Source organism: Rutilus rutilus (assembly GCF_951802725.1).
Source record: "Rutilus rutilus genome assembly, chromosome: 6".
Classification (NCBI taxonomy): domain Eukaryota; kingdom Metazoa; phylum Chordata; class Actinopteri; order Cypriniformes; family Leuciscidae; genus Rutilus; species Rutilus rutilus.
Genome location: NC_140214.1, coordinates 11,832,260 through 11,854,880, shown reverse-complemented (window position 1 = coordinate 11,854,880; position 22,621 = coordinate 11,832,260). Strand labels below are relative to the sequence as shown.

General features: G+C 36.2%; 1 protein-coding gene across 3 annotated transcripts; it reads right to left on the bottom strand.

The window, feature by feature from the left end:
- Nucleotides 1-10,733: 10,733 nt before the first annotated feature.
- On the bottom strand, nt 10,734-22,227 carry LOC311292236 (guanylate-binding protein 1-like). Of its 3 annotated transcripts, XM_084411844.1 has the most exons (11): nt 22,104-22,227; nt 18,572-18,768; nt 18,292-18,419; nt 18,045-18,154; nt 17,763-17,962; nt 17,227-17,472; nt 16,993-17,141; nt 16,697-16,828; nt 13,757-13,969; nt 13,006-13,108; nt 10,734-12,885 (listed from the first exon to the last, which is right to left on the bottom strand). In XM_084411844.1, the coding sequence occupies exons 2-11, from the start codon at nt 18,762-18,764 to the stop codon at nt 12,476-12,478; spliced, it is 1,884 nt and encodes a 627-aa protein (XP_084267970.1). In that variant the 5' UTR covers nt 18,765-18,768; nt 22,104-22,227; the 3' UTR covers nt 10,734-12,475. The 3 variants fall into 3 exon arrangements, with proteins under 3 accessions (XP_084267970.1, XP_084267971.1, XP_084267972.1); XM_084411845.1 differs by lacking the exon at nt 22,104-22,227 and having other exon boundaries at nt 18,572-18,882; XM_084411846.1 differs by lacking the exon at nt 22,104-22,227 and having other exon boundaries at nt 18,507-18,592.
- Between the last annotated feature and the right edge of the window lie 394 nt (nt 22,228-22,621).

Here is a 22,621-nt window from a genome sequence, read left to right as displayed (position 1 = left end):
TCTTTTTAAATAAATTTAAATATCTCACGTCAGGGAGTTCCAGATGCCAAAACTCAGACTTTATTGGTGAAGACAACAAAGCTGAGATGCCTGCATAACATATACCAATCCCAATCGCTTCTTCCGTTTTAATACACCAATGACCTCATCTCCTCACCAAACTCGTCACAATTAGGCTATTTCATTATCATCTTGCTTTCTTTTTAATGGTGGTGCATGTACAATTAGTTTTATATATATATATATATACCCTTGTGAAAAAAAAGTGCACTTTAGTGTACTTTTATAAAGTGTACTTATTATACAAATAATATACTTTAAATGTATACACTTAAGTGTGACTTAAATGCAATGTTTTCGGTGCACTGAATGCACATTAAGTATAATTGATTTAAAATATATCACATATTAAGTTGAAATAAAATGCAATAAGTTGTCATTAAGAGTGATTTTTTGGTACCACTTAAGTTGACTTTATATTTACTTTCATAATTGCTTCTAGTGTCTTTAAAATTGATTTAAAGTGCACTGCTCAATGCACTGACAAGCAATTAATGTGAACTAAAATGTACTTTAATGTCAGTTAACAATACACTTAAGTGTGAATTAAATGTAATGTTTTCACCACTTAAGTGCATTTTATTTGTATTTAATTTCAAATGTATCAAATTAAGTTCATATTAAATGCAATTAGTTGAACTTTTGAATGCTTTTTTAAAACAACATAAATGGGACTTTAATACATATTTAATAAGTACTTTCATAATTGCAAAAAGTGTATTTAAAATATAGTTAAAGTGTAGTTTAATGAACTGACAAGCAATTAATGTGAACTAAAATATACTTTAATGTCAGTTAAAGGGATACTCCACTTTTTTCGGAAATATGCTCATTTTACAACTCCCCCAGAGTTAAACAGATGAGTTTTACCGTTTTAGAATCCATTCAGCCGAACTCCGGGTCTGACGGTACCACTTTTAGCATAGCTTAGCACAGATCATTGATTCTGATGAGTCCAGTAGCATTTCTTTCAAAATGGCCAAAGAGTTTCAATATTTTTCCTATTTAAAACTTGACTCTTCTGTAGTTAAACCGTGTACTAAGATCGACGGAAAATGAAAAGTTGCGATTTTCTAAGCCTATATGGCTAGGAACTACTCTCATTCCAGCGTAATAATCAAGGAACTGTGCGGCTGTACCAAGCGTGCCGCACAAGCCCTCAAAAGTGAAGCCAAAACGTCTCGATCGCCCCCCGGTGACTGGTCCTAGTATAGGTTATAAGTCCCGCCTCCCCGTGTTATTCAACGGGACGTGAGACCAACTAAACAATTAAATTACACTTCAAATATCTTTTTTCCAAAGGTGGTTTATTTCATTTGCTGTCATTTTTATCACGCTGATGTAAGTTCAAGTGTCCGTTTCAAAAATAAGTTGGCTTTTAGTTAGTTACGTGATGCGGTGGTGTAACGTCATGATTGACAGCTGTGATTGACAGGTTCTCTGAGCGAAGTAGTCACTGAAGCACCAACGGACATTTTTTCGGGATTTTCGGAAGACTGAGGAGATTGTATTTACTATATTTTAACAAGCCTCTTGTCGTACTGCAATCAATTTGTAAAAAAGTGTGCAGAATCCACTCTCCCTGAGTGCATTCTGCGAGAGTGAGGGCGGAGCGTTGATTTCGCGGCTTTACTTCCTGCTCACGACTGCGCAGGTCTGGTCCCGAGATCGCTACTGCGCAGACTCAAGTTCCAATATGTCAGCGCCATATCGGGACTCTGGCGGCTTCAGTTCTCATCAATGGAAGAGAGCGAAGGGGCGTCGTCCATCTTTTTTTACAGTCTATGGGCTGTACCATGAGTGCAGCAGGCGTAATGATATGACGCAGCGCCTGAAAATAGTCCCCAGCTCGGTAACTTCTTCCAACGTGACCGGGACTAAGTTTGTCTAACCTATTAGACCTATTTTCAGGCGCTGCGTCATATCATTACGCCTGCTGCACTCATGGTACAGCCGCACAGTTCCTTGATTATTACGCCGGAATGAGAGTAGTTCCTAGTCATATAGGCTTAGAAAATCGCAACTTTTCATTTTCCGTCGATCTTAGTACACGGTTTAACTACAGAAGAGTCAAGTTTTAAATAGGAAAAATATTGAAACTCTTTGGTCATTTTGAAAGAAATGCTACTGGACTCATCAGAATCAATGATCTGTGCTAAGCTATGCTAAAAGTGGTACCGTCAGACCCGGAGTTCGGCTGAATGGATTCTAAAACGGTAAAACTCAACTGTTTAACTCTGGGGGAGATGTAAAATGAGCATATTTCCGAAAAAAGTGGAGTATCCCTTTAACGATACACTTAAATGTGAATTAATGGTTTCGACAAACGTATTGCATATGTAATTGATTTAAAATGTATCACAGATTAAAGTCCCTGTAAAGGCAATTCTAAAAAAAAATTCTAAACACATTATAAATGTTAGAAATGTATTGCTAAAACATATTACAAAGACTGTGAACTGTGAAGTACTGAATTGTGGAGTTAGACCGTTAAACAGTTTTTCACCATTGCTGTGTTCCGGATTTTTTGGGCGGGGCTAAAACGGGGGCTCGATGACGCACTGGAGCCCCTGAGCTCCTGGACACGCCCCTACTCGATGACGCACTGGAGCCCCTGACGCTGGCCCCTCCCCTAACAATATAGCACATTCACATCAGTTTGCCGATCGCGAGTTATTGTTAGTACTAGTACAGCCTACAGTTTGCTAGCTAGCTATGCCTTCGTCACGGAAATGAGTACCTGGATGCGATCACGTACAAAACAGATCGGTGTCCTTATTTAAATTTCCGAAAAACAATCACATCAAGAAGAGGTGGATTCATTTTGTGAAGAGCCACCTTGATGGACAGCTGAGGATCACCGCCAAAACCCGCTTCTGTAGTGATCATTTTACACGGGATAGTTTTATAAACTTCCGTCGGAGACAACTGGGATTCAGTGATTCACTGATAATCCGCTGTTACTGGTAAATGGGGCCGAACCGACTATCTCCCGTCTCGGCCTTCATCCTCCCGTCGACCACCAATGAGTGTAAGTTGCCTTGTGTGCTTATGTTATAATTATAGTAGCAGGTAGTCCAGGCTCGAACATGTATGGCTTTGTAAGCTGCTAGGAGCATCCATTCCGGCTGTAGCGGTGACAGTTGAGTGTGGCGACGCGACGGCAGCTTTCCCGCGAGTGGGCGTGGTTTCAGCGCAGTCAGCGGACATGCCCCCAGCGTTTGAGAGCAGAGACTACTGCTCATTTTATCAAGATTTTGATAGCTTATTTTATGTACTTGCCGGCTTTTTTTATCATTCAAATTTGGCTGGGTGGCTAATAACACATTTTTCTGTGGTGTGACAAACTCAGAACACATACTTAATTTTGACTTTACAGGGACTTTAAGCTCAAATTAAATACAATTAGTTGAAATTAAGAGTGCTTTTTTGGGAACAACTTAAAGGCAGGGTAGGTAGGATTTTTCTAAAAAAAAAAAACATTCCAAATTTGTTTAAACTGTCTTTATATACCAATACATAATTAAAATGTAAGTACTCTGAAAAAGAAAATATAAAAATCTAGTGACTGTAGACCTTTTAATCTGCAATAAACACAGCTCATTATTTCCATTCACTCCCACCCCCTCCCTTCTGAGCTCCTTCCAAAGCCACGCCCCCAAAACACATGAACGCGCGACGCCAAACGCTCAGCTGGAAGACGCATTTATTACCTGAGACGAGTGGAGAGGAAGGAGCGCAGTACATACAGTGACATCATGTCAGAATCACATGTAATAAAATACCTAACTTTATCACTATGAATATAAACAAATAAGATTTCTTTTAGTACTCACTATCAAGCTAGCATATAGATAATGGTAAAGTTTCATTCGGTAACGAGCTATATTTATAAGGCAAAACTAAAAACAGGTTGCATTGATACACGTTTTTCCATTACCATCAGTTACACTGTGATGAAGGTGAATTTCGTGTAAGATTCATAACATATACGGTGTTTTGCATGTAAGAGTTTCCATGATGAAAACATTGTTGACTCTAATGAAGACTAACGTACACTCCGAGTCCGGAGACAAGTACCGCATCGTCGGTTCGAGGACAGGTCCGGGGTTGAGGGCGAAGCAGAGGAGGTCGTTAAAGAGTGCGGGCAGGGTCCGAGGAAGTAGTTTTTGCCTTGTTTGCCTTCGCTGACTGCATATGCAGGTGCTTTGAGCTGAATATTTCCGGGAACGGTGACATGTGATGAGTGCACGCAGGGCAGCGCGCGCAGTGGGGCTCGGGCACGAGACATGAAGGCATCTGATTGGTTCTTTACATTCGCACCGAATGGCAGTGATTGGTCAGAGTTTTTACTGTCCTGCAGCTGCTACAGAGGTCTGATTTTTTTAATTCTTTTTTCTGAACACATAATGTATTGACTACTCTCAGGATAGAAGGACCATTTCACCCAGTATAAAAAAAAGTGTTTCTGAACAGGATTACCTACCCTACCTTTAAATAAAAATGTATTAAAGTCCCACTTTAATACAGCGTAGCGCGTCTGTGTTGCACGTCACCACGTATCACACATGACCAGCGTCGGCCAATAGTGAGCCTACGTGGTGACGTGCAACACAGACGCGCTACGCTTAAACACTACGCAAAAAGACCCGAGGCCCAGAGAGAAGGAAATGAAAAGTGGAATAAAGTCGTTATTTTTGTTTGTTTTTGCGCACAAAAAGTATTCTCGTCGCTTTATAAACTTAAGATTGAGCCACTGGAGTCACTTGGACTATATTAACAATGTCTTTAATACATTTTCTGGGCCAGCAAGTTTCGGTTCCTTAGAAGCCTATGGACTATGGAGGAGTTAGACAACTCTCAGATTTAATCAAAAATATCTTAATTTGTGTTCCGAAGATGAACGAAGGTCTTACGGGGTTGGAACAACATGAGGGTGAGTAATTACTGACAGAATTTTCATTTTTGGGTGAACTAACCCTTTAACTGTTTGGTTACTGACAATTTTTTAAATATCTTCCTTTGTGTTCAGCAGAAGAAATAAATTGAGGGCGAGTATGATGACAATTTTCATTTTAAAGTGAACTATCCCTTTAACTCTCATTTATAAAGAGTCTGGAGGACAATGATGCTTATTATGCACAATCATTTTCTCCCTCATACAAAGGTACCTAAACCTAAACCTAAACATCACAGAAAACATTTAGCATCTTTAAATTTTCAGAAAATATCATTCTGTATGGATTTATATTATTGTTTCCATGTAATTTACTGGTATTACTATACTTTTGGGGTAATTTGGTCCCCATAACCTAGGGATTACCAGTACACACATCATTTTAGAAGCAAACACACAGTACCTCAAACACACAACCCATGAATTAATACAAACAAAATGTGAAGAAAAGTATCATTCCATGTACAACACTAAGATTCAAACGGGTAATGCTTTACAAAAAGGTATTATTAGTTAACTACTTCAGTTAACATGAACTAAGAATGAATAATACTTTAAGCATTTATTAGTCTTAGTTAATGTTAATTTCAACATTTAATAATGTATTATTATATTCAAAAGTTGTGTATTAAAATTAGTTAATGCACTGTGAACTCACATGAACAATGACTATAAATTGTATTAACTAACTTAAACTATTTTAATTAACTAATATTAACAAAGATTAATAAATACTGTAAAAAAAATGCTCATTGTTAGATCATGTTGGCTAATACATAAACTAATATTAACAAATGAGACCTAATTAAAGTGTTACCGAACCTTGTTAATTTTAGCTCTTAAATCTTTACATAGCACCAACATTAAACAGGACAAAATGCTTACTCGAGCAATACAGTGAATATAAGTTTGTCTAAAAACAAAACAAAAACTGAAGAAATCCAAAGGCACAAAAACAAGAAAACCAAAATCATGTGTCACCAAATTTTTTGAAGTTGTTGGAAAGTGCTGTTTATGTCAATGTCCCAGGTGCTCTCCAGAGTAAATGTGAATAGAAATGTTCCAAAGAGACAGGAAAATCAGAAAAAATACCTAAAAAAAAAAAAAAAAAAAAAACCCAGAAGGAAAACATTTGTTTATAAAACAGATCCAGTCCATTATTATATTTGGCTCAAATTAATGAAATTGATAGATATACAGTTGTGCTTTAAAGTTTATATGCACCTTGCAGTATCTACAAAATGTTAATAATTTTAGCAATAAGAGGGATCACAAAAATGTATATGTTCTCTTTTTATTTAGTACTACCCTGATGAAGCAGTTTATTCTGCAAAGCGTACGTAAACTTTTGACTGCTAACTGTTGATGAATGTGTGATGTGATGAATTACCTCAGTCATCAGAGTCACATCGTAGGTAGTGCTGGGCAAGGTTCCTTCTATTTCCCACAAACACCAGGATTCCACTGACCACGCCATCTTCACTGACACTGGGCTAAAAATAGAGAACATTTGTATTGCTACTTTACAGGGAATTAAACATAACTTATAAATTACACAAATATAGATAAATGACCCATGCAAACTCAAGACCCATGCAAATTGATAAAGGTAATCTTGAATTTTAAGCTTGCCGCACATAGCTATCTTCATGAAGGATGTTCCTCGAGGCTATTTACCACGGTTGACACAGCAATGCTGCAGCCTTCTTCCTTTGGTTTGTTACCTGTAAAATATATGGTGATTATAGGGCATATGTAAATGCACTGGTGGAAAAGATTCAAAGCATTTACAAGCTATAGGGATAGTTAGTGACTTGATAGTAGTGTTTTAGCTTGATCAAGGTGTGCTGTCTTGGCAATACATTTTGTACAGACTCTTGTACATCTACTCAAATGAGTCAAAATAATATTTTATGCATATAACGTTAACACAATTACAAATTACTTAACATGTTATGCATAAGATCCTTATAAACATATGTAAATCATACATATTTAATAACATTCATTTTTCTTTCTGCAGCGGCAGGAAATAACACAGTATTACATCAGCTGAATGTATGTCTGAAACATTTGACTGAGAAAGTGCATCCGATGTATACGTATATGGGTGTTTCTGCAACTACGGGCACTTTTAAGTCCCAGGAGTGAAATTTTAGATTTATGTTAAAATTTGTCATTTGATGTTTCATAAATATAAACGTAGTGTCAATACACACCTTGACATAAAAAATGATGAATAAATAATATGATTTAATGTAAAATTATGAAGCATTTATAGGTCCAAACACCATTTTTGCTCATGTCCCACACCCGTGGTTTCAATGTTGAGATACTTAAAATTAGCTCATTCTTTTACAATATGACATTATTTCAAATGGAATTGTTTAATATACAGATTCATTTACAGCATCTTAAAATTCTTTGTATTATTTACTGATCATTTTTATGATTTTTTTTAACTAAATGTGCCTGTCCCACACTTTTGAGTCCTTACCGCAACAATGAAAAAAAGCTTTTATTATGAAATTTTATCGAACACACACAAGTCTAGTTTCTATGGAAACAGAAATTATCACATGAGCACATTGCTGACAGACTGGACCACCACACTACCTCACTCACAAGATACCAAAAAAATAAGGTAAACATCATCTTTTCTGCTCTAGTATTTATTGTGCGTCCTTACCATTCAGCTTAATAATTGTGTATTTATAACTACATTTTAAAAATAAATGTATATTACTGTTGAATTCACATATATTAAGATGTTAAGAGTCAAAACTAATGTGGTAGGCCTTGCTAGCTGCCAATTAGCTAAAATATTAGCAAAAATGTCATTTCCGCAACATGTCTTTACCGCAGCAAAATTAGGTGTTGCGGTAAAGACTTTTTGTTGCGGTAGAGACAAATTCAAGGTTTACTGTATATTAAATTACAAATATTTAGTATATTATTAGTACTTAAGTATATATTAGTATTTATATTAGTATATATATATAAACATGCCATTTTTTACATTAAAAATTCAATTTTGTCCTTACCGACACAAGATGTCATTACTGCAGCACTGCTCTATTTTCATTTTTTTTCACATTTTCATTTGCAAAAAAAAATATTTTTATACTTAAGTTGAGATGATTAACACATTGAAATGGCAACATCTGTCAAAAAAAGTTAATTATGTTATCTTTTGTGTGTATGGAAACAATTGACATCTAAGGTTACTGTAAATTTTTTACATGGCATAGAAAAAAACATGAAATTCCCTATTTTGTATACTACTTTTTTATATCAGTATTTACAAAACTGCATCAAATTTGAAAAAGCTATTTAAATATATTACATTTTTTATAGAAATTACTAAAGAAAAATGTATAAAATGAACGTTATTGTAACATTGCGGTAAGGACACTTTTTAAGAAGATGACCCGAAAAACATAAAAAATAAACATGTTCCAGATTAAAATCTTAACAAATACATTCTATTTTGTGTAAATCTTTATATGTATTACAGACTGTGATGGTTCAAATTGAAATTCATAGAGGTTTATTTTTTTAAATTAGGATAGTCAAAAGTGCCCGTAGTTGCAGAAACACCCATATATACATAACTTAATAAACCAAACACAATTTTAAAGTAAACTCATAATGAACACTATAACCTTGTAAATGGAGTCAATTTGAATCGAATTAAACGCATTTCACAATCACCTCGTGTTACAGCGTTCACGAAATGGCGGACAGTCTGCATATCAACATATTCACAACCCCGAAAGTCATTACTCGAAATATCTGCGGCTTATACATTTGCATTACAGATCTCGTGTGCATATTATTAAGTTGTTGTAACAATAATAGCTGCAAAATAACAGGAAAAATTGATGAAACAGGAGCCACTGTGTCACGTCGCACCAAATCCTTAGCAGAGAGCAGATGTGAGGGCGCAGGCGCACACAGCTCCTAACAGCGCATTTTTCAAACTCTAGTGAAGTAGTATTTCATCATGACGTATCATCATGACGTATCATCATCATCAACATTTCATCATGACGTAGTATTTCCGGCGCATGCGCATTAAACAACATGTTCGTATATTTCATTCATGGTTAAATGTTATTTCCATAGACAGTATATAAAAGGGTTATTTCAGCTTTTCTGTTTAAGTTGAAGTTGTTCTAACTCATTGTGTTAGACTCTGTAGCCTAAATTCACAAAACTTGACTCTAGCTTTCACCTAACTAAAAATCAATATTTCTGTTCAGTGTAGTGTAGTCTGATTACAATTAAATGTGTGTTTAATTGACTTAGAACAACATAATGATTTTGAAAGTATTCTGTTCACAGTTGTAAAGTACAACACATTACTATTATGTTAAGACTCCTCTCATAAATTAAATTTTATTGTCAAATATTATGTATAAAACGGACAAAAATGTCAATAATATGTTGTACTTGATTATAATGTACAAGCAAATGTATTGGAAAAATACATTTCAAGTGCATTAATGCACAAGTATATATTATAGACTAAACACATTTAAAATACATTAACAAATTATTTTTGGACAACATTATTTTCCATGTTTTCCATTAAAGTTCTTATTTTATTTAGTATATTAGTCAATACATCAAAATAAATGTCCTTTATTAACTTATAACTTTAACTTGATAACTTTAAAACACTATAAAATCATAATTATTTAAAATGTTTAAATAAAACTTTTTTTAAAAAAACATTTTTTAAAACATGCTCTTAAGTGTGTTTAGAAATATTATCATGAAAGTGTACTTTCTTTAAATAAAATTAATTAGACATTATTATAATGTGCATTTTTAAAAAGTACACTTAAGTGTGTTTAGAAATATTGTGATGAAAGTGTACTTTCTTTAAGTAAAACTTAATTAGACATTATTACAAAGTGCATTTTAAAAAAGTACACTTAAGTGTGTTTAGAAATATTGTCATGAAAGTGTACTTTAAGTTAAGCTTAATTAGATATTATTACAAAGTGCATTTGTAAAAAGTGCACTTAAGTGTGTTAAGAAATATTGTCATTAAAGTGTATTCCATTTAAGTACACTTAAGTGGTCTTTAATTTTAATTATATTATATTATCTGCAAGTGCACTTTAAAAAAGTATACTTTTATTATTTTAAGCACACAAAAAGTACGCTTTCAATACAATTAAGTACACTTCTTTTTCACAAGGGTATATATTTATTTATTATTTCTCTTTATAACATTATACTTCAAAGGTTTCTAATATAGAAAATACAAGTTGAATATTATGCAGACAGGATTTTGCCATAGAATGGATAGACTGGTGCATGTTTACCATACCACAAAAGATACTGTATTTCTAATTTAAAAAATACTATATCAGATGACGAGTTAAAGATGATTTCAAATGCATAATTATTTTGACTCAAAACACTGAACCCCTTAGACTAGAAAATATCCCTTTTGAAAACTCAAGCTATCAAGCTCAAGGTCACTTCATCATTATGTCCCTCCCAACAACCTTCTGCAAATCTTGTTTAGAGTCTGAACAAATTCCTTTCCCAGTTTAAGCACCAGTTAGATTAATTTGCAGGTAGACTATCTGCAGCCTTGAAGTTATCAGTTATTAGTTGGAAACAGATGCCTCAACTCTTTTGATGTGTGGCAGCAGTGCAAGTTCACGGGAGAATGATCAAGCAGACTCAGAGACATAACATTCTCAAGTTTATTAAGGAAGAAGGATCATATTTATACACAAAATAAAGCAGAACCGTCCACGATGTACAGGCAATCCAATCATAGTACTCAAAGATCAACCCCTACCAAATGTGGCATATTAAGAAATACAAAGTTCTGTCATGAAACTATGGCGCAGGCTGATAGGTCCTTAACTCAATTTGTTAGCAATCACATCGTTATCTGTAGCACAGCTGATTGGTTGCTGTGGCATCAGCAGCCAATGAGCTTGCTGCTCAACATTCAAATACTTGGCATTGTTTGCCATTAGCTGTCTGCAGTGCTCTTTCAGAAATCCTCCACCTTCCCCAGCGCCACCTGTATAGATCTGCTACTGGGTTGTTCATGCATGTTATACTCTGAACGTGAAACATCATTAATGTCTGTGAACGTATTGGCAGTAGCAAGTCTCTGTATTTGCTCAGCAGCAAAAATCAAAAGCAGCAGCATAGCAGATCTATTCTGCCAAGACCAAATAAATTAACATTGCAATATCCAATTACCATGCCAACCTCTCTGAGAGTTGTCATACTCATGACAGAAATATAATAACAAGTAAGAGAGGTCAGATGTTCAAATGTATGTACGTGTCTTGAGTTTATTGGAGAATTTCATCTGTCTCATACATGGGCCCAAATCTATGCTGTAATGTTAAGAGAAACTAGGCCTAAGAGTATGGAAAAACAAAACTATGGGAAAACAGAGAAAACAGGTCAAAGAGTATGTGAAGACAAAGATTAGGTCAAAGGTTGTGAGAAGACAAGACAGGAAAAGTACCTAGAAACCATATATGAAGTCATTTTTAAAAAAGCGCATGCGCAAGGACTCGCCACCAATAAAAATAAGACATCGATGCAGGTGTTTTTAATCGTGGCGAAGTGACGAGGAGGAGCAAAAAGAAAAAGATAACTATATGAACGCTAATTGGACACCAAACGATAAGAAAAAGGTATAAGACTTGAGCACAGACCATTGTAAGATCAGATGAACAGCTGGCATCTCACTTTGTTGAACTGCTCAATAAAGTTAATTCTTCTGGGACCTGAAACTTCGACTCTGAAAGATTTCTTTTGAGACCTGAACCAAAGATCGTGAATTTGCCACGACAGTTTCCGATTGCGCGTGAATGTATAAGTGTGTCCAAGGCCTAATTCTTGTTTTGTCCATGATGTGCACATAACGTAATGGAAAGAAGTTACACAAGGTCAGTCTTACAAGAACAGTCAAAAGTGGAGCCTAAAAAATAAGAAAGTATCAACAGCACCCTAACCATTTTCTCCAGAACTGACAGCTGTTTCTTAAACCCGAGCAAACGGCATTTTCACATTACAAAAAAAAAATCAATGGCAGATAGAGCAGATATTTTGGATTTAAACCACCAACTCCAGTGAATGCTTTTTTTGTGTGTGCATGTAATGCATATTTTCTACACCACTAAATTGTGTAAGTTTGAGTCGGGAGGAACTACCTGTTTGTCCAAATGATGGAAGGTGAATTGGATAACATGCTCTTCACATTTTGCTAATTCAATAGGTGTCGCTAATGGTGTAGAAATTACACACTGCACTTTCAAGGGTGCATATGTTTAGAATTATCAGCTCCTTTACTACCTGCCCTATAAAGCTCATGCTTTTGTTAATCTTTGAAGGTTGGAATGGAGATTTGTCAGTGAATGGAAAATTTGAGTCAGACATTGTTTTGTATCAGGTTTTTAACGTTTAACGTTTAGCTTTGAGGCATTTAATCATTGATCTCTGCATAAGGAGGTTGGGAACCATTTCTACAAGAGGACCGAGAAATGGCATCACATAATCCTTAAAAATGCCGCCGCCGCCATCACGTAAGCGTTCCTTTTCATTATTTAACTTCTTAATTTCTTCTTCAAGATTTGTAGCTCTCTCCTTAAAGCCTTTGTTTAGCATCTTCTCCTGCTCCTTCATTTTGCTCTCAATGGCTCTGTCCATCTCCTGCTGCTGCTGCTCCAGCTCCTTCTTGAACTTCTCCTCCATCTGCCTCGCCCTATCCTCATGTCGCTCATTCTCTGCCGCAAACATTCGTTCGCTCTCAATTCGTTTCTCCTCTTCCTCTTTACATTTCTGTTTCAACAGAGCCGCGTTCTCCTTCTCCTCTGAACATTCCAGAGAGACAGAGAGACAAATGATGTGATAAATTAACCTCAACTCGAAGCAAGTTTTGCTCATTTTCCTCAAAAAGCCACTGATGTTGTGTTGTACTTAAAATAAATTACCTTTAATTTGTCTCTCATTTTCAGTGAGTTTTGTGTCTGTGTAGAGGATGGCGCTTGCTTCAGATCCCCGCTCTTTCAGAAACTCATTCAGCACAGCCTCAGCCTACATATAAACATACATATTTTAAAACCAGTGGTTTTTATATCCAGTCCTGGGAACTCACTGGATTGGATCATGAATACATTTAATGAATATTCAAATGCAAATGTGTAGTTCTTAACTACATTTTTCAGTTATACAAGTAATATTTTATGAGGTTACACTGCTAATAATCATATCCATCACGATTGAGTCTATGTTTTTTCTGATTTCACAACAGACACTGCACTTGTTTAGCAATTTAATCAGAAAAATGTGATTATTACGTTTAGATTATACTTGGGATCTCATTTTTCTCACATTTTCTTTACTTTTGCATCCTTTACTGAGGGGTTCGTAAAGAAAAGAAATGCAAGAAAAAAGGAAAGCACTTTGAATTATCTGGTGATGTTTTTAAAATTTGGTAAACGTCATGAAATACATAATACTGATTTGCATTTTGCTTATAAAGCATAATCAGATTTCTATCCATCCATACTGGAGAATAATTGGAATGACAGTGAAAACAGAATACAGAGATTATGAGGATACAAAACATGTTAATGCCAGGTGTAAAGAGAGCCCTATTATACAAATACATTCACTCAATGGCACTAAGGTGTAGATACACAAATGCCTACACTCACAAATACACACTGAAAGTGTTCTCACCCTTACACCTTTGTTGGGTCTGCTGCGGTACTGTTCAACGATGGCGTCTCTGTCTCTGCAGTAGAGTTCAAATCCTCCAGACTGACTGTACTCCCCATTCTGCAGCCGTTTATTCATGTCAGTGAACAAATTATTCAGCAGATCTTTGCACTTTCTTTCCGATGTCATCATATTATCTTCCAGCAAGTCTGCATAGTACATGCTTACAGCTTCCTATAAACATAAAAACAGAAATAAAATCTCAAACATGCATAAATACACTAGTACAAAGACTGAATGTATTGGACACTGTGTTTGTGCGTTGTTGTGTGAATTAGCTGTGTGGTCACCAAATATTAACAAAACAATCTCCAACCTGACAGTAGTACTTGGAAAAAGCTAGCATTACCATTCATTTGAATGCCACATGAATTTTCCAGATACACTGATGAGCCAAAACATTATGACCAGTCACAGGTGAAGCAGATATCATTGATCATCTCCTAACAAGGCCACATATTAAGGTCTGGGTAGATTATTAGATTAATGCTGTTCAGGGTCTTTTTGGAGGCCAAATGACGTTTGCTGAAAAAAAAAAAAAAAGATCTTTGTCCAAATGGCATGAAACTTTGTACAGTTGTCAACACTTTCTAGATCTACAAATTTATGTTAGTGTGGGAAGAAAGTCACACTTGTGCTGTTTGGGGTCTCCAGAGACCCCAGGCAACAAAATCTTATTTTATAACAAAATAATTGTTGTTGTTTTTTAAACAAATGTAATTTTACTCTGTTTATTAATGTTTTTACTCCACATTTGTGCAGTTTTTTGGAGGATTTATTATATTTTTTACATTTATATAAATAAATTAAAAAAATATTTGTTTACGCAAAAACAGCTTTTTATGTAAAATTCACTTTATAAGGACCCACATTTCTAACTTTTTATTCATGGGGATATCATGGATAATATGACATGGTATAGTGTAAGATTTTGCCCATCCTTTGGAAAATGCAGTTTTTAAAAGCAGTTTTAAAAGTATCACTTTAACCAGTAGATGACTGCAGAGCTCCACTATTTGCTATTTGACTGACTGAAAGACATCTTTTCACAAGTTTTTCCAGTTGTATTCATATCTACATATTATGAAATCAAAATTATAACAATAAAAATTACTTTTTGTCAAGGTTTAGCTTGACAAAGACCTGCGCGGTCAGACCCGCTTAGAAAATGGACACAATTAATCTTCAAAATCAGAAACAACACAGAACACACATAGACAGAAATGAAGTGGCACACTTTAAATTCTTAGAATTATATGAAAAAACAATGTTTGAAATAAATGATAAACTCTAAAGACTCCAACTTTTCTCTTTGTAACATCTTGTTCAGGTTTGATTCTAATCATAATGTAACATTATTGAAAAACAGTTTTTTTTTTCCAGTACAAAAAATGCTAAACTTTGACAAAAAGTAATTTTTATTATTATAATTGTGATTTCATAAGATATGAATCCAAATGGAAAAAACTTGTGGAAAGATGTCTTACTCAAATAGCAAATAGTGGACCTCTGTAGCCATCTACTGGTTAAAGTGATAATTCTTACTTTTAAAACAGATTTTTTTTTAAAGATAGGTAAAAATCTTACACTAAACCATGTCAAATTATCCATGTTATCCCCATGAATGAAATTTAGAAATGTGGGTACAGCAGAAAATCTTTTTTAGAAATTTTATTTATAATTTAGAAAATATTTTATAAAGTGAATTGTACATAATTTTATTTAATAAAAACCTATTTAAAAATATTTATTTATTTATATACATTTAAAATATTATAATAAATAAAAATACACAGATGTGGAGTAAAAACATTAATAAACTGAGTAAAAAAAAAAGTTTTTATTTTTGTTACAAAATTCCATTTTGTTGCCTGGGTCTCTGGAGACCCCAAACAGCCCGGGTGTAAACCGCAAACGAACATCCCACAAGGGTTAAGCAAACAATCAGTTCTCGTAATCTATGTATTGGATGCAGGAGAAATGGGCAGGAATAAAGATCTGTGCGACTTTGACAAGGGCCAAGTTGTTATGGCAAGGTGACTGGGTCAGAGTATCTCTGAAAGGCAAGGCTTGTGGTTTGCTTGCAGTCAACAGTGCTAAGGATTGATCAACAGTGGTCTGGGGAGGGACAAACCACAAACCACAGTGACAGGGTGTTGGGCACCCAAGGTACATCGATGCACGTGTGCAAAAAAAAAAGCTCTGGTCTGAGCCAACAGAAGGTCTTCTGTGGCACAAATCACAAAAAAATGTAATGATAGTTATGGGAGGTAAGGGAGGTATGTGTCACAACACACTCAGTACACTCTGCTGTGTATGGGGCTGTGTAGACGCAGACCAATCAGAGTGCCAATGATGACCCCTGTCCATCGTTGAAATCGCCCTACAATGGGCACACAGGCGTCAGACTTGGCCGGGACGGCGAATCCCTTTTTGTTTTATATCACGTTGATGGCTGCATAAGTTTGCACAGTTTACCTGGGGAAGTGATGCACCAGGATGTACTGTGGGACAATGACAAGCCAGTGGAGGGAGTGTGATGCTCTCTAGGCCATATTCTGCTAGGAAACTCTGGGTCCGGCCATTCATGTGGACGTAAATTTGACACATGCCACCTAAACAATGTTGCACACCAGGTACCCCTTCATGGAAATGGTGTTCCATCTTTCAGCAGGATAATGCACAGTGCCAAACAGCACACATTGCTCAGGAATGGTTTGAGGAACATGATGAAAAGTTCAAGGTGTTGCCTTGGCCTCTAAATTCCCCAGATCATGAGTTGGTGGGTCAGTGCTGGTTTGGCAGCACACGGAGGAACATATTAAAGTTTTAGCTCATCGGTGTATATGCTAGTATGCATAGTGTGCAAGTATGAGTGTGTCTTCCATATTTAAAGCTCACCTCCAGTTTTTCCAGGTATTCCCCCTTTTCATCTTTGAATGAGCATTTCATGAACTCAGAAGTGGCCAGACTGCTGAATTTCTGGTGCTCACAGGTAAGATCATCTATACTGATTGGGAATGTACTCTTCACCTGTAAAAACATAATGTTTGTTTACTTGAATGTACACTGCATTCAGTGAAGATTTTTGAGCCTAAATCGGTGGTTCAGCTTTCAAAGACATATTTAAAATGTATACAAAGTTTGGTGTTCTGACTTTGGATAGAATTATCCCAAACACAATGTGCATGTCTTACCTCTTCCATCCCACTCTGATAGACTTTCAAAGCTTCTTGAACAGCTGCCTGGTTCTCTAGATTTGCGAGAGCAACCACTGCATTGTCCAAACAGGGCACCTTCCCACTGCTGATTGCATCCACATAAATCTCAACCAGGTGCCCGAGCACTGACAACACACACAAACAATTATAGAGAACAGCATTTTAATAGTAAATGCTCCATAGTTTTTGATCATTTGGTAATACACTCACATTTGCCAGTAACTCTGTGCCCTCCTTTCAGTGTTTTCACAGCACTATTGAAAAAAATGTGGTCACAGAAATGACCTGTGACCTCCAGAAATGCTTGAGCAAGGTCCTGCTCTTGTAAGCTCTCTAGGTGTATCATGTCTTTCTGCGAGGTAACAGGAAGTGGGAACACAAAACACTTCCGGCTAGGGAAATAACGCCGGATACATTCACGAGGCAGATTGTAGTCACTCTTTTTCTTACCCACACCTAAAAAGGTAATTTGTGAGAAATAAACATTTTCCCAAATCAGTGGCATTTCATTTAAGTTTTTCAGGCATTGATAATTTAAACAAAAATACGAAAAAAAATACGAATGTATTGCGGTATCAGTAACAATTCTTCAACATTAGGCTGTGTGTGCAGACAAATATGTGGTCAAGTCAGAAAATGAATTGTACCCGTTTAGAAAATAGTCTAGATGGCATTCATCAATGGTTATTTCAATGACCTCCCAGAATAAGTGTCAAGGGTTGTAAATGTAATTCTGTCTAAAATACCTTTCTTCAGCTGAAGGGCAAACTCAAGGTACTCATCCTCTGTTGCTTTGTTTCCATCAATTACCAGTTCCAAGGTGAAATCTCTAACCACCCAGATGAATGATGGGAAAAACTGCACAAACTGAGAATCCTCATCTTCCTCCTCTTCTGCTGCTTTTGCCGATCTGATCTTGATCTGCTCGGCGAGCTCACTAACGTAGCTGCAGCACATTGAGAAATAACAGCATCCTGCAAAGGTTGTATTAATGAAAGAGGGTCTTATATGTGGAAGTTAAAGGATACTGCAGATTTTCCACTGCATTGTTATCAATGGTGCCGCGGCTGTTGTACACTAAAGTGCTGCTGAGCAGAACAGCCAGAGAAAAAATCCAGCCGTCATTCTTAGAGTCTCCCTGAAACACACGGATCAGTGTTTTTAGATCAAAACAGTTTCATTCAGAGCGCCATTCAATTCATTACTGTACCTTCTCAGGAAACAAATGGCAACTGATACGGGGAAATTAGAATTAGTAGTTAGTGATGTGCTCACCTTGTCCACATCACCCAGTCCCTCTGTGTCCAGCAGCACCAGAACGTGTCCTTCTTTTTTGGGGTGAGGAACACACCACATCCAGATGCCTTTGGTCTTTGACTCAACCGTGTTGCCGAGAGCAAAGCCTGAGTCAATCATATTATTATTATTATTATTATTATTTAAAAAATTCAAACACTTGATGCAGTTACTGTTTTCAGATATTAACTTACACACATTCAGATTCTGTACTCATTATATGTACTGCACTTGAGAGACTTTCAGCAGTTTCTCTCACCTGACTGTTGTCCTGCCAGGCGGTTCATAAGGTAGGACTTCCCCGTACGGTAGAGTCCCACCACAGACACCACCACCACCGGCTCATTTATCCCATCCAGAATGTCTTTGGCATCTTTCCTAACACACAGCTTCCCATTTTCATCATTTTCGATGAGACACGCTGGAGCTGGCATATACTTACTACAAGACATGATCCTAAGTAAAAACCATATACACAATTGAAAAAAGACCCACACTTACCATCCATACAGTGCACCACTGTCTGAATTTAAGCATAGCTGTGATAAACTGTGGCCAGGCCCGGGCTGCATCATGGTATTGCAACTCTTGCTCATGTTATAGGCCTATTGCTTTATTATTGATATCCTTATTGACAGGCAGGTGAAGTCACAAATCCCTTTGAGTTTAAAGTCCGTGTTGGATGTCTATAAATTTGCTGCTATATTGAAGAGAAATTAGATATCTTTAGGCCTGCATAAACTTTAAAAACAACTGCAACTACACACAATTAACGAGACACAGGCTCTGTAAAATAACACGTGCATGATTATTAATTTATTTAGACAGAATTTTTTTTCCAGTCATAGTTATTAATTTGTTTTTTGTTATGGAACTCTTTCCCATCACTAAGTTACATTTCAGCTCTAATAGTGTCATTTTTCTGCAGTGGAATAACTGGAGAATATGTGCAGTGCTGCAGTGCTGGGCAGCAGTTAAAGCAACTCTGTGCTACAGTATTATTTACAGCACTTTTTGTTTTCAAAACAAAGACATAGGCTACAACAGGGGCGGCTGGCCAATAGAGGGCGCTAGGGCGCGGCTCAAACAATTTGAGTTCAAATGCAAATGGAAAGTTTGTGCAATTTGTTTGTTTTTGTGTAAGAATGCCTCAGCCTTGTAATATGGCATTAGATAATTACTGACTTTTTCACAGAGCACTGGTATCATGCAGTTTGTGTTAAATTGTGTTTAGGTGGTTAATAATAATAATAATAATTATTATTATTTTTAATATTATTATTATTATAATTTATATAGCGCCTTTCCAACAGCCAAGGTCACTTTACAAAGATATGTAAAGGCAGTGGTTGTCAAACTGGGGTACGTGAGGTGACAGAAGGGGCTACGGGAACAAAATGCTGAATTTTGCCGTTCATTTAATTCTACCTCACCTTAAAATAAGATTTAAACTGAGCATGCATTTCTATCAGGTAAAATGCTGTAAATACATGACATCCGATCAGATTACCTCATCTTTTGTGACAATGATTTTATACAACAGTTCAACAAACGAAATATTAATGATGTGATGTTCATTGTGATGTTCATGTTCATTTTCAACACAGTTGTCAGTATTTTTACAACAAAATAATAGCTCCAACGAAAGCCACAGCAGAACTGCAGCAATGATTGTGAACGAATCTGCGGTTTTGAACGAATCATTAGAGTCAATGACTACGTTTACATGCAGCCAATAACCCGTTCAAAACCGGGATATTAGCAATAACCCGGTCGCGCACGGCCATGTAAACACCGGCAAAAACCCGGATATGCTCATATCCCGGTTTTTAAAAACCCGGATATTACCCCTGGGGTACCCCTTTTCTAACCCGAATATTTGGTCATGTAAACGCGTATCGGCATATCCCCATCAAAAGGAACATTGATTTGTGTTCTGCGCATGTTCTATTCGCAAGGAATCTTGGTCTTTTGAGTAAAGACGGCGCATGCAAAAACCCGCGTGCAGTATACCTCTATGGCAGTATACCGGAAGTAAACAAGAAGTAGAGGTTAACATGGCGAGACGCAGCACAGCAACACACTTTTGGAGCGAGAAGGAAAGCGCAAACAAAGGCGATCGCTATCTGCCCCGAACTACTCATTATCCGCGTGTTGCTGCTGTTGTTGTTGTCTTTGGATACAGGAAGAAGAATTGGAAATGACGCATATTGCGTCTTAAGGTTGTCCGTACGTCCTGACGCTAACCGTGCGTCGCCGTTTACATCGGGATATTCCCAACTGATTACAAATTCCATGTATACAGGAGTAACTCTCTCTGCTCACGCATGTAAACGGGTTATTCCGAATGTTTCAGAAACCCAAATAGTGACCTTAACCCGACCATAACCCGGATATTGGCTGCATGTAAACGTAGTCAATGATTCAATGATTAATTCATAAATACAGCCACTTGCTTCATTATTGAGTGAATGAATGACTCGATGACTCTCCACCTACTGGCGGTTTTAATTTAATATTTAAAGGCATCACTTTGTTTTTAACATCATTGCATATTTCTCTATTGAACATTTTTTTTTATTTAAAGCATTATTTATTTTATAAAGGTATTTGTAAAGGTAAAAATGCACTGGAAAAAATCGATTTAAGGGGGCAAATATTGTCCCTTACTGAAAAAGGTGAGACTGAAGAGTGTGGGTACGCAGAAGGATGTTAAAAGCCTCATGGGGTACAACTCTAAAAAGTTTGAGAACCACTGGGACTGGGATAAGGAATAGAATAAAATAAACATCAACATCAAAGCACAATACACATACCAAGGGCAGAAAGTAGGCCTAATATTCAGAGGTCACTTACAAAGTTAGGTTAAAGATACAAACAAAGAGGGATTCAAACAAATAGCATATCAATAACAGTGTAGAATTTACAGACTGTGAGCTGAAGAATAATATTCAGATAAAAAATGTGTTTTTGAAGGAGAGAAGGGTGGATGCTTGACTGATGTCTTGAGGAAGAGCATTCCACAACCTCTGAGCCACTATACGCTAAATCTCCCATGGTTACCAGACTATTGAAACCGACTGAATATGACACAGCCCCACCTAAGCTATTGCTACAATATGAACATAGTTTTCATTAGATTTTGGTCTGAAATACCAAAGAAATGTTATTTATGGAGCCCCTAAATTTAAGGACGTGGTGGAACAGGAAGTGTCTGTCTGAGCTCACAACAGTTTTTGCGTGGGAACGCAAATATCTTTTGCTATAGGGAACGCAAAAGTCTTGCGTGAGAATACGTTTAGAGATCACCCTTTAGGGGCTCCGTAGTTATTGGCTTATTCTTTCAAAAGATAAATATTTCTAAAAGAGAATTTTACAAAAAATTCAAATTCAAAATTCAAACAACTAAACTAAAAATATTGGGTGTTTCTTCAGTTTTTTGGCTCTATGTCCCAGCAGTGACTGTATTTTATTAAAACTGATCTCAGTTTTTTTTCTCCTTTTTGTTATATAAAAATAATTTTAAAACGTCCCTATAAACTTTTATTTTTATTTTTTATGAATAGATTTTAATGGCTATTAAGCCCGTGCACTTTCAGTCTTAAAATAAATCAATCAATCCTGAAATATGAAAAGCATTTTACAAACATATAAATTACAAAAAAATTCATTAGGCCTAGACGTTTAGGCCTGCAGTAGCCAAGTTGAAGAAACACTCTGTGTCTGCTAAAGTAAATATAAAAAATAAAATAAAAAATAATAAAAATTTGGGAATAAGAATAAAAACTTACCGCTGTTTTCTTTGTGTCTTAGATGGTTCTGACTGAACTTCAAGCAGTGTGCATAATATTTAAGGGTGTTGATTGTAGTGGTCATCATCAAAGTGTCCTGCCTCCCAGAGGGGAGGGAATTTCCGGAAAACATGTTGCTGCATTCCTGCAGACTTTGAGGCTATTAAGTTGGTCGTATGTTGATTTAATATGGATATAATTAACGTTTTGTCCAACTGTTTTAAATTGTAACAATTAATTATACTAAGTAAGATTATTTAACGTTTGTTAACATGTTTATGCATTGTCTTTTATATCCTATACAGCAGCAGGAGGCGGGATTGAACTCATGAACAGTATTGCAGCGCCAAGAAGTTTGGACTTTTTCCAATGATTTTTCCTGTTTTTCCACGTCTTTTGATTTCAATTTCACTTTCATTTTTTTGCAGTCACGTGATTTACTAGAATAGAAGCAATATATTACCGTTATTTATTTTGTTAGGACATATACATAAAAAAGAAGTGGGCTCAATGCAAAC

Coding starts and splice junctions, on each gene's coding strand:
- LOC311292236 (XM_084411844.1), bottom strand. CDS start 18,764: ATGTCTTGTAGTAAGTATATGCCAGCTCCAGCGTGTCTCATCGAAAAT. Junction 18,420..18,571: donor CCTGGCAGGACAACAGTCAG/GTGAGAGAAACT, acceptor TGATTGACTCAG/GCTTTGCTCTCGGCAACACG. Junction 13,970..16,696: donor AATACCTGGAAAAACTGGAG/GTGAGCTTTAAA, acceptor TTATGTTTATAG/GAAGCTGTAAGCATGTACTA.